The sequence below is a fragment of the Pelophylax lessonae genome (genome assembly GCF_965119305.1).
Source record: "Pelophylax lessonae genome assembly, chromosome: 2".
NCBI lineage: Eukaryota > Metazoa > Chordata > Amphibia > Anura > Ranidae > Pelophylax > Pelophylax lessonae.
Genome location: NC_138769.1, coordinates 147,269,105 through 147,282,178, shown reverse-complemented (window position 1 = coordinate 147,282,178; position 13,074 = coordinate 147,269,105). Strand labels below are relative to the sequence as shown.

The 13,074-nt window shown below is 45.9% G+C and overlaps 1 protein-coding gene across 1 annotated transcript in view; it reads left to right on the top strand.

The window, feature by feature from the left end:
* The first annotated feature begins 238 nt into the window (after window positions 1-238).
* Window positions 239-13,074, top strand: part of NLK (nemo like kinase) — a 371,107-nt gene continuing 358,271 nt past the window's right edge. The window contains exon 1 of the mRNA XM_082244542.1: window positions 239-1,508. Within this exon, the coding sequence (XP_082100668.1) occupies window positions 1,039-1,508 (470 nt within the window). The 5' untranslated portion in view covers window positions 239-1,038. The remainder of the gene's footprint in view (window positions 1,509-13,074) is intronic.

Here is a 13,074-nt window from a genome sequence, read left to right as displayed (position 1 = left end):
GTAGGTCACCGAGGGAGGCTCCAGAGCGCAAGCGTCGCCCAACGATTGGCCGCGACGCACGCCAATCGCCGGGAATCTCCCGTCAAGTCCCTCCTCCTTCGACCCTATTGGCCGTCTCCTTATCGTCATTTTTTTCTTTTTCTCTCACAAGCAAGACCCGCCTCTCTCTTGCGAGCGCTGATTGGACACGCCGCGGGATTGTCGCTTGCGATTGGCTTCGGCGACTGTCAGTCAGGCGAGGCGTCAGGTGGCTGGGCTACCCGCGTCTCTCGCTGCCTCTGCTTTTGGCTTGGCAGGCTGTGACTGGTCCGGACGGCAGCGGCTCGGAGCCGTGTCTGTGGATTTGTTGTGGCTGACCTCGGTTGTCGTCGTTCTCGCCGGTGGTGGCGTTGTATTCCCGGGCCTGGGACGTGGAGCTGTGTGAGAGGCGCCTTCCCGGGGAGAGGAACGTGTGACAGGAGGATGGTGTGGCCGGTGTAGCTCGGTGTCGGCTCCATTCAGCGCTCCCCTCATCTCCGCTCACCTGACCCCCCCCCCCCCCCCTCATTGTTGTCAGGGTGAGGAGAGGCGCCTGGCCTGGGCAGCTGTCCGAGCTCCTCTCTCCTCTCCATCCTCCTCCATGCTCCTGTAGTTCCCCTGTGTGTGTGTATGTCCTTCCTGGGAGGCTGGCCTGTAGCTGCTCTCTCCCAGGCTAGAGGAGGATGTGGGATGGAAGGGCCACACTGTCCTTTACTTGCTGAATCCTGGGTCAGATCAGGCTGGGGGGGTTGGAGCAGGCAGCAGCAGCAGTGTGTCCCTGGAAGCAGCCCATGTCCCTGGGGGAGGAGGATGGAGTTCTAGTATTGACTTAGGACACTGTGGTGTTTGGGGGGTGGGGGGGTTGGGTAGAATCCTGTAAGCCGGATACTTTTTTTTTTTTTTTGGCGTTCTAATATTTGAATGGTGTTGTCACGGGATTTGTGTAGGATGGTGGCCGCCTCCGAGCGTATGGCCCAGTGACCGCATCCAGCTATCGCTTCCAAAGGGCATTTTCTGTGAATGTCTCTTTGCGGCACGGCTGCCAATGCAAAAATGATGGCGGCGTACAACGGGGGCGCGTCAGCGGCGGCTGGGGCTCATCACCACCACCACCATCACCTGGCCCACCTGCCCCCTCCTCACCTGCACCATCACCACCATCTCCATCCCCAGCATCACCTGCACCCTGGTTCCGCTTCCGCCGTGCATCCCGTGCAGCAGCACGTTGCCTCTTCCTCCTCATCGTCCTCGGCGGCCGCTGCTGCAGCTGCTGCGGCGGCAGCGGCCATGCTCAACCCCGGGCAGGCCCAGCCGTACTTTCCATCGCCCGCCCCGGGACAGGCGCCGGGGCCGGCAGCAGCCGTGGCTCCCGCTCAGGTGCAGGCGGCGGCGGTGAAGGCTCATCATCATCATCAGCATGCTCATCATGCCCAACAGCTGGATATCGAACCTGATCGGCCCATCGGATACGGAGCGTTCGGTGTTGTCTGGTGAGTGCAAAACTTTCTGCAAACTTGCACAAATGTATACGCTGCTAACACAATGGGGGGGATTAAAGCGGAACTGCACTGTGTTTGAGCACCACAAACCGAAAATGCTGTTTAATTTATTTTTATGTTCAAAGAAAACTCACCCATCCATGTCTTCATGCTTTATTTTGTTGAGTAATCACTTTGAATAACACTCCCCTAGCATTTCTGACTGTGGCCATCTGGCCTAAGGGCACATGATTCACGTAGCATTTACTTCTGAAATCCATCAGCCCTTAGCTAAGGCATGCATGCAGGAGGGGGTGCTTGGCTGAGAAAAAAAAAAAAACCTATTTTGAAGACTCCTGGGATGTATGACATCATTGCCTAGGCCTGGAAACCAGGAAGTAACTGAAGAAATGTAAGGGGAGAAAAACAAGTAAATATGATATACATTGCTATTTATTTACTAATGCTAGCAGCTTAAAGCGGTAGTATCCCCTGAGTACAAAAAATCCCCCTGCAAGACAATGGCATAATGTGCTAGTATGCATCACATACTAGCACATTATGAAATACCTTAGAATGAAGCCCCCACATGGTCGCTCCGGACACCGCTAAGGGAGCTGTCATGTTCTCTCGGCATCTCTTCCGGGCTCAGCGGCTCTGGCGCTGTGAGTGGCCGGAGCCTCGATGACATCACTTTCTGGCAAGGAGCTCTGCGCCGCTGGTGTCAGCGGCTGCATGCAGGGTGAATACCTCCTAAACCTGCTATTAATTTCACCTACAGGTAAGCCTTATTATAGGCTTACCTGTAGGTAAAAGTTAAAAAGCGGAGTATACTACCGCTTTAAGGATTAAAAATAATCATCTGAGTGAAGTTACGCTTTAAGAAAAAGTGTCTAAAACAAAAGTGTGCCGTAGATGACTCAGTTTTCAAAATAGAACAGGTTCCCCCATTCACACAAATCCTCCCTGATTTGCTATTGTATTCTGACAGCAGGACTCCTTCACTGCCGGAATACACTGATCAGCACTGCAGCTGATTGGCTGAAGGTCCTGACTGAATGAAAGTTTACAAACAGTCCCGTTTAGGAGGAGTTAGTCATTGGATGGACTCTTCTCCAATGGGAACGGTCATAGATATGGCCAGCTAGACTGGCAGCCTGTCAGTGTCAGCCTGTACATGGTATGAGTTGGCAGTTTCACACTGACAGGAATAATCAATGAACTACCAGAGCACTCAACAGCGCCATGGAAGTTCATTGAGAACTAAAAGCTGACCGGTTGTCTGAACTTGTAGTTTCCCATTCACAAAAGGGGGAAAAAAGACTGGCCGTTTATTTTTTTATTTTTTAAATCGTGACAGCTAGCGGGGGGAGAAGATCCCCCGTTAGCTGTCACAATGGGGAAGGGGGGGATCAGAGGCTGGTCTTCAGTAACAGGTTACACCCTGCATATCGTTGTAAGAGGTGAACTTATCCATTAACAAAATGTAAAAAGCTGATTGGCTGCTTTATGCAGAGGCAAAAGTTGTGATGGAACTTACTCAGACACTTTTTATTAGTTACCCCCCACCCCCTTTGTTGCCATATCTACAAGGGAGGGGATTTTGGTTTTCTAATACAATGGCTATTTCTGTTTAAAGTATATGTAAAGAAACTTAGAGAGGAAAGGAATTAGAACACTTGTGAGGTGGTAGTTGCTGTCTGTGTGTCCCCATTGGATAGATTCACCCTCCTTATTTGTCCTGGTGACTGTTCTCACAGAGAGTGAGAGAAAATCCAAAACTCTTGAGCTGTCAGAACGTGAATAAAGGGAAAATCTTCCAATGGGGACACTAGTTCTAATGGCAGCTAGGGAGTTTCTTGCTTTGGAGGTATCTTCTGTCACTTCCTGTTGTGGCTATGGGACAGGAAGTAAAAGGAAATCTCCCCAATGGGACACAAAAACAACCTGACAGGTGTTCTAAACCTTCCCAACTCTATCCAAAATTGGGGGCGTTTTGGCTTTAGTTTAAAGTAATATTAAACCCTCAGCATTTTAGCACATTGAGCACAAGAAAATAAACATTCTCCAGTAAACAATTTGTTAAAATTCTTACCTCCTGCTCTCTCTGTTTTGCTTCCCTGAACTTCTTGTCTTCAGAGGAAAGCGTTAACATTGGACAGTGCAGTTTCCAGTCAGTCTGGAGGAGGGAGTAGAAGGGGAGTGTCTCACCATCCTTGGCTGTGGGTTGTGTGTTTGTGTCCATACACTCAGTGTAGGGATGCTGCCACCATGAAACAGGAAATCTAGGGTAGTGATCCTAGCACCAGCCTAAACTGGAACATAGGCAAGGATTAAAGAGAGAGAAGCTGCAAAGTCACTGAATAAATCAGCTGCTGAAAGGGCTTAATATCACTTTAAGTTTGAAGATCGGTACATAGCATTTTACTTTGATGGGGTCAATAACACACGGCACCACTGGAACAGTCAGCAAACGCTGGTTAATTATTTTGAGAAGTTCCCGTTAAAGTATTTCAGGTAATGTTCTATGCAATTATTGAAGTCCTTTTCATGTTTTTCCTGTTCTGTGTAAAGGACCTTGATCGGTGGCAGGCTGGCATTGTACTTGTTTTGGTGTCAGATACAGATGAAAATTTCTCTTGGCAGAGCGGCCCTTATTTCAGTGAAATGAATTGTTATACTGTTTTATTACACAATGTACTGGGATGGATGGCACATTATTGATCCGCCCTGGCATCATGTTCTAGCAGAAACTTTGTGAAAATTTGGTCAGTTTTTTCGATGTCGCAGCTACAGCAGCATTGTGTACTTGTGATGTGTGCTTTGAACGTTTTTTCTTTCTGACAGAAGCAAAAGTAGCTGAAAAATCATTGATGTTGTGGCTGATAGGTTAGCCCATTATGCGTTTGGGTCACCATACACATTAGTCTGGCCGTACAAACCACTTTATATTGGTCAGAACTATGTAACATAGTTAACATGTAACCTAAACTATCAGGCAGGACCTTGTACTACATTGTTGGTGGTAGATCTAAATAAGATTGTAATGTGTGGTGGGTGTCTGTCTTGTCAGCTTTACTGGGAGGAGCTAAATTGCTTCACAACATGTGTTTGTCACAAGTCTGCTTCAGCTGAAGATGATTGGATATGAATGATACCTTCCAGGCATTGTTTTCTTATGGAAATCTTGTGGCTTTCAGTCTATTTGCACTTTTTATCCCATCTGTGTGTTTTAGCTAGATGATGGCTGGAGCTGAGCTTTGTTTTCCCAGGTGGTGAGAAGTTCCATAATAAAGCCAGCAAGGCCAACAGACACCTGCTAGTTATGTATAGCCCAAAGATTATTTTTTTTTTTAATGAAGTAGGAAGGGTTAAAACATCTGTCTGTGTACTGTTTGGGAAATGTACCTTCATTTGCTGTCTCAGGGATGCAACAGAAAGAGGACAACTCCAAATAGGAATCTCCCCCCTTAGTTGTCCCTGAAACAGATTTCCCGATCAAATTATTTCCCTTTTTGTTGGAGGCAACTCACAAATTTTTGGATTTCTCCTCACTTTGTTTTGGTGACAATGGTCAGAGGTAAGGAGCTTCGTGGAGAGAAAAAAAGGGTGAGTCCATAGTTCACTCAATACTTAGTGATTATATATATATATATATATATATATATATATATATATATATATATATATATATTTTATAACAAACATGTAATACTTATCTGCTCTGTGCAATGGTTTTGCACAGAGGAGCTCCAAACCTTTCTCTGGTGCTCCACCAAATTTCTGAGCTCCTCCCCTCTGCAGCTTGCTATGGGGGCACTTGTGCATGCTCACTCCCAAGCTGCGCTCTGCCCCTTTACACACCCAGCATGACTTGGCCCCACCCCCTGCTGGTTTACCCTGGTAAAACACTTCCAAGCCCTAATGTATGTAAACAGGTATTGCGATTGGCAGATGGTTAATGAAGAGAATTCTTCAGACTTTAGAATCACTTTAAGCCTGGATTCACACAGGTCCGGCTGCGGTTTGCATTCTGGTGTCCTGTGCACTTGTGTTCACCGTTTCAGGTGGGAATTCTTCCCTAAATTCGCACCTGAACCGGTACAAAAACACACAGGACCCTTTTCAAAATTGCACCCCGGTCATGTGTGAGCCGGCTCCATTAAAAGCCGTCACACTCTCATTTTACGCAAATTGGATGCAGAGAAAGTGTGAACACAGCCTTAAACTTGTATGCTCTAAAACAGAGAGGAAAACAAGTATTGCACATACTAATGGATAATTAGATTCATTTTCAGGGGTCTGTTGGAGTTGAGTTGCTCTAGACAACAAAGAATTCTTTTTTTTTTTTTTTTTTTCAGTTTGTTTTGCTTGGTAAGTTTTGCCTTTTAGAACTGGATGTAGCAGATTTGTTCACTCAAACTGAGTTATATCCAATATGTTACACTGTTTTAAAATTCAAAGTTTATGGTGATTTTATATAGAAAGATGAGATTTAGTTCATGAAAAGAGTAGACTGTATGTATTACTGGGAAACCAGGTAAAAGTATGTAGGTTGAGTTTCACAGCCTGAAAAAATATAAAAAGGTGATAGGTATCTGTGTTGCACGATGAACAGTCAGGATTCCACCATGGCGGGATCTGAGCTCCAGGCTGTCCCTTCTGATACAAATTCTGTCTTCTTTTTACAACTGAAATCCTGATGTCTTGTGAATGCTGTAGCATTTCAAGCTTTCTCACAACTGATGAATGATGTCTTGCCATGGCTCCCATCTCACTCTTTGATTTATTTAAAATTGGGTAAAATGTGTGTCTGATAAGCTAAAAAAATACTTATTGTAATGTTTTATGTCTTTGTTATAGAATACATTTTTGATAGTTGTCAGTTGTTGCATTCTAGAGCTTGTGTTTAGTGAAATTTGTACAGTTTGTGGTGCTGATTGTAAACATTGGAGGTTTGTAAGTCTGGAATGTTGGAGAGAAGTAGGTATGCATCTGTGGAGTGGGAAGGTGGGTCAAGTCTAAGTATAATTCCAGGCATGGCTTTTGTACACATAGGTTACACCTAGGACCATAGGTTGGACGGTGTAACTACAGCCATGGCCGGCCAAACGTTTTCACAATGACACAAATCTTAATTTTCAGAAAGTTTATGCTCCTTCAGAGTTTTATGATCTTTTTGTCAGATGTTACTATGATATACTAAAGAAAAAATTACAAGCATTTTAGAAGTGTCAAAGGCTTTTATTGACCGTGTCATTAAGCTGCAATTCTCCCTGGCATGCTGTCTATCAACTTCTGGGCCACATCATGACTGATGACAACCCATTTTTGCATAATCAATGCTCGGAGTTTGTCAGAATTTGGATTTTTCTCTTGGGGATTGACCACGTTCTCAATGGGATTAAGGTCTGGGGAGTTTTCCTGGCCATGGACCTGAAATTTCTATGTTTTTTTGCAGTGTTCTTATTGTTTGAGGTGTGAATACAGGGTGGTCACATTCTGCCTTTGTAGAGTTTCTTTTTTTTTCTTTGCTAGTTGTCTGTCTATCTTTACTTTCAATGTCTTAGGCCCCGTTCACACTGGGGCGACGCTACTTCGCCGGGCGACCTCACAGGTCGCGGCGCGCTGCTCGCACCGCGACCTCGGAGCGGCCGGCACGGACTTCATAACATTGAAGTCAATGCAGGTCGCTCCGGGTCGCCCCAAAGAAGCTCTGGACCCTTTTTCTGAGTCGGAGCGACTTGTGTCACTCCTATTAGAACGGGTCCACAGCTTCTCTGTGGAAGGCGACCTACGGCGACCTGTCAGGCGACCAGGTCGCCCCAGTGTGAACGGGGGGCTCAAAGTGACTAAAGTCTCGTGTGTTTTAAATTAAAAAAAACAAAACCAAAAAAAACAAACAAACATGTTATACTTACCTGCCCCGTGAAGTGGTCCATTCAGACACTTGAGTTGCCATTCGTCCCCGCCGCCCTCTCCTGATTGGGGGTGCTGGGGAGGCTGCTGCACACAGAAGGCTTTTTGTCTTAATGCACAGATTTCACATTATTATGGAAACGCTTGCTAAGGACTACTACTTGGTTTGTTTTAGGATTTACCTTGACACATTTTTTTTTTTTTTTTTTTGAAAATCTTTTTTATTGAATTTGCAAGAAAAAACAACAACTACAAACATTGGTGCTCAGGCTCAGACCAGATACGAGCTAGCAGCAATACATACATAATGAAACACGGCACCCGCGCAGGGGTCCAAAGGGAAAGGCAAGTGTAGTACAAACCAAGTGAGAGGTATACACAGCAACCCTGAGAGACACAGCAGATATTGTTAAACAACAGGAGATCCTCACCAAAACTCATCAGCAGGGCCCATGCTCAATACAGGACAGCCCCAAACATCACAGAATCCCATAACACCCCAAGGCGAGGGGCGCCATCCGCCTAAGACGGAAGGCGAGACCCGCCTCCCCCACCCGGGACAGCGGGGGGATCGGAGAGCCACCGAGTCCACACCCTATCAAACTTTTTCCGGCAACCCCTGTGCACATATGTGTCTTTATATAAGGGGAGGACTGAATTCACCAGGGACCTCCATTGTTGAACCGTGGGAGGGGAGCGCTGTCGCCAGTGGAGCACAATGGACTTCCTGGCATAAAACAATAATAAACCGAGCAACGTGCGGTCCGCCACCCGAGACGCCAGATCATCCAGTAGACCGAGTAAACATATTCTCGGGGAGGAATCTAGCGAGATGGAGGAGACCTCTGTGATCGTGTGTAGCACCCCGGACCAGAAGGTAGAGAGATGGGGACAGGTCCAGAATATATGAAGGAAGTCACCCGGGGCCTGGCCACAGCGCCAGCACTCCGGCGACTGGGAGACGTGCATTTTATGTAACCTATGCGGGGTGAGGTAGGCTCTGTGTGCAATTTTGAATTGAATAAGTCTATCCCTGAGTGAGACCTACCTTGACACATTAACAAGTTCCTGCCTGCCCTATAGGCAATTGACGGCAAGAAGGTGTTTGCATTATCCTGACCATCATCGTATGATGGCAGGCAGGATAATGCGCTCTGCGCGCCCCGGGGGGCACGCAGATCGGAGATCCGTGCTGCAGTGTGTCACTCTGACACACCGCATCTCCGATCTAGGTAAAGAGCCTACTGACATAGGCTCTTTACCATGTGATCAGCTGTGACCAATCACAGCTGGTCACATTGTAAATAGGAAGAGCAGTTGATTGGCTTTCCTCAGTTCATGCCTGACAGGTACGAGTAGAAGAGAGCCGATCTGCAATCAGGGAGCCTGCCAGTGCCCTCCCCATCAGTGCTGCCCATCAATGCAGCCTATCAGTGCCCACCAATGCTGCATATCAGTGCTGCATATTAGTGCCACCCCTTCAGTGCCTCCTCATCAGTGCCTGTCAGTGCGGCCTCATCAGTGCAAGAAAAAACGTATCTATTTACAAAATTTTATAACCTAAAGTTTTTTTTTCAAACTTTTCGGACTTTTTTTATTTGTGTAGCAAATAAGAAAAAACTTTGTGGTGATCAAATACCACCAAAAGAAAGCTCTATTTGTGGGAAAAAATGCCATACATTTTGGTTTCGGTACAATGTTGCATGACCGCGCAATTGTCATTCAAAATGCAACAGCGTTAAATGCTGAAAATTGGCCTGGGCAGGAAGGGGGTGTAACTGCCCTGTATTGAAGTGGTTAAAAGATGTATGCGGTGTGTTTTTTTTTTTTTTTGATTCACACTTACCTAGGTAGATACAGCATGGGGCTCCCGGCGCCTCGAACACCGCCGTTTGCTCAGTTCTCACAGCTCCGTGAGCAGAGAGCTGCTAAAACTGTCGGTCAGCTGCTCTCTGCTCTGTCCCATCCTCGCTCAATGGAGCTCTGGGCCAAGGAGGGGGTGGGAGTGGCCGGCCGAGTGACGGTCCAGGAATGTGGACGAATCCCAACTCCATGGTCGAGATGATACGCGAGCCTGGACCCGCCTCTGCGACGTCAGCAGAGAGTGGACTTCAGCCCACTCTATTCTAAACAAACTGTACTCCTGATATCTACTGGAGAAGTACAGCCAAACGAGCTTTGGCTGTACGTCTTTAATTAAATTGATGTTAATGAGGAAGCCTTGCTATTCAGTTACTGTACAGAACTTAGTGTGGAATGAATGCGAGTTCTGTGTCTGTACCTACAGTACATCAGTATTTCCTTGTCTGTTAATTCTCTGGCTTCAAGCTCCACTTGAAGTTATGTTTGTCAGGAGCCTCTAGTTTAGAAATTGAGGTCAGATTTATTCCGCTACACATGCTAAAAGCTTATAAAAGGATGGCATGGGATTTCTTTGGTCAGTTTGAGTTTGTTTTGTTATGAGCAGGTAAAAAATAGTGATTTTCTTAGTTTATGGTTTAAAGTGGCAACTACATGTAAGTAAGGACTGTTTTGGATTTATGTGTATGCCTATTAAATCTGAACTCCAAGCAAGCAGATACAGTGTCTGCTTTTATATGAACCATGACAAATGATTTGCAGCCAATTTTGTGATCCACAACCCCCCCCCCCCCCCCACAAACAACATAGCCAGCTCTTCAACCTCCAGTCTAAGGCCTCATGCACACAGGGCATTATTACAGCTGCTCTTAGGCGCATCAGACTTTTTTTTTTTTTTTCTTTCCCATTTTGCCATGGACTTCTGCACAAGTCGTACCAAAAGTCTGATCATCATGATCCAACTTGGATGTGACTTCTATTCAAATGAATGGGCTGAAAGTTGTATCAGAGACGGCTCATAGGCAATCACTGATTTTGAATAGAGGCAGAAAAACGCTGCTAAAAGCTAACGTGGCTAAACGTGCATTTACTCCAATGGAAAAAGCTACTAAAAGCAAGTTTTTACAGCTGCTTTTTCCTGGCGTTGGTAGTGGCTTTGCAGCTCGTTTTTTCAAATGCCCTGTGTCCATGAAGCCTGACGCCAGTAAAGTTTGGTCAAATATACTGGGCCTAAATATACAACCAGCCTGCTGGTTTGACAGTGAAGCAAAGCCAGCCCACTTATAAAGTCATCACTCTGCTCTGTCCAGTCTAAACAGGTGCTTGTAGCAAAATTTGATTGGCTGCTGGCGCTGCTCTGTCTCCAAGTTGGAGTTTTGTTGTACAGGGTTTACAAGTGGTTAAGTCAGATTGGGGGCACTAGCTGCATTCAAATATACATTACATTAAAGTAGAATTCCAGGATATATCTAACTAATCCCTAAACTGCTCCATACCCTCTTCTAACACCTATACTAACCTGTGGAATAAATAATCTGTATACTTTCCTATTTTCAGACTCTTCCGGTCTGGTCACATGACCTCCCCTGTATCAGCCAGAGCTAGATGCAGGGAGAGAAGAGAAGATTGCTCAATGTCTGCAATGCGGGAGCCCGGATGTCACCCATACACTTACTATGGCTCATTTATTGATGGCACTCTGTCCTGAATCTACTGCTGGCTGTCACAGGGGACTGGACCAGAGGCGCCTGAAAATAAGAAAATTAAATAAATGTATCTTTCACAGGTTAGTAAGCATAGGTTTTGGGAGGAATGGGAGCAGTTTCAAGATTAGTTGGATTTATCCCAGAATACTACTTAAGCAGGGCTTGACAAACCCCAAGCACCAGGTCGCATTGGCGACTAAAAATAGTGGCCTGGAGCCTGGGCTACACTGTGGCAGGTGTCTTGTCGCCAGACATCCCTAGTCTCCCGCAAGGTGTGGGTGTCTCCCGGACACCCGCAAGTGCCATGATGTCCCGGCTGTCTGTGTCTGCTGTAACAGAATGGAGCCGATTGCTTCCTGTATAGTTCTGGCTCCGTCCTGTCAGACAGGGTGATCTCAAATGCACTCCGCCTGTGAGGAGAGATACAGGAAGCATCGGCTCTGCATGCTTCCTCCAGCGCCGCTCCTCACACTCTCCGCCAGCAGTACCAGTCAACAGTACCCGCCAGCAGTAAGTTACATGTGCTAGGGGTGCAACTAGCCCCCAGCACATAATTGTAAATATCGCACCATGTGCAGTGTTTCTTAAACCTACCACCCTGACCACTTCAAATCACTGAAGTGGTCATGGTGATTGGAGTGTTCCTTTAATATCTCTCAGAAGAAGTAAAACAAGTACACATGGGTCAAATGCCGGGCAACATCAGCAGGTTAATTAAAAACTGGCCCATGTGTATGGCAGCAGATCCGACAGAAGCTGGTCATTCGACATGCAAAAAAAAAACTGTCCTTCTTTTTTTAGCTGGCTCCTATATTTCAAGCAAATTTGTCAAGCCCTGACTAAGGTTAAATTTAACATCTGTTTAATCTGAGTGATGTCTAATGTTCATTGCTGTGAAAGATGCAGGTTTTTTTATGTACCTTTTTGCAGCACCAAAATGTATGTGTGTGAAATCACCCACTATGTTTGAGGGATGTTCCCTCACTTCACCTAGTGACAATGTTATAGCAAGTGATTTTCTGAAGCTGGCCATAGTTGAATCAAAATTTGGAAAGTTCAGCAGTGTTTTACCTTGTATGCCTGTTAAACAAAAGTATTTTGTTAAATTCACTTCCGTTGACTAGCCTTGTTAGAAAATGTCTCAATCAGCCGGTTGCAGCCTCTGATTGTTGTATTCTGACAGCGGAGAGTCCCGCTGCAGCCTCTGTTGTATTCTGACAGTGGAGAGTCCCGCTGCAGCCTCTGATTGTTGTATTCTGACAGTGGAGAGTCCCGCTGCAGCCTCTGATTGTTGTATTCTGACAGTGGAGAGTCCCGCTGCAGCCTCTGATTGTTGTATTCTGACTGCGGAGAGTCTCGCTGCAGCCTCTGATTGTTGTATTCTGACTGCGGAGAGTCTCGCTGCAGCCTCTGATTGTTGTATTCTGACAGTGGAGAGTCCCGCTGCAGCCTCTGATTGTTGTATTCTGACTGCGGAGAGTCTCGCTGCAGCCTCTGATTGTTGTATTCTGACTGCGGAGAGTCTCGCTGCAGCCTCTGATTGTTGTATTCTGACTGCGGAGAGTCTCGCTGCAGCCTCTGATTGTTGTATTCTGACTGCGGAGAGTCTCGCTGCAGCCTCTGATTGTTGTATTCTGACTGCGGAGAGTCTCGCTGTCAGAATAACGATGTCCCATTATGGGGACTTCTTCTATTTTACCTCAATTGTGTGGATGGAGGAATCCGTGTTGTTTTTTTTTTTTTTTTTGTAAGGGACAGCATACACATTGAAATCTGACCATACATTCTTTGAATAGACAATTTTAGATTTACCAAAACTGTTATGAGGATTTACCTGAATTCTACAATAAGGAATGCACTTGCACTATATAGTTGGTAAATCTAATGGGGATTATACAGTCAGGGTGTAATTTGTGTGGTATGCTCAACAGGGGCACAATGTCCATAGATGCACTTGAGGATTTCCCCTTCTTTTTGTTCTGGTGATAATTTTGAGAAAAAAATCTCTGCAGCAGTGGTACACACAACACAATCACCTTTCCCTTAAATATAGAGTTCCACTTTAAATATTGTAAAACTTGTTTGGCCATGTT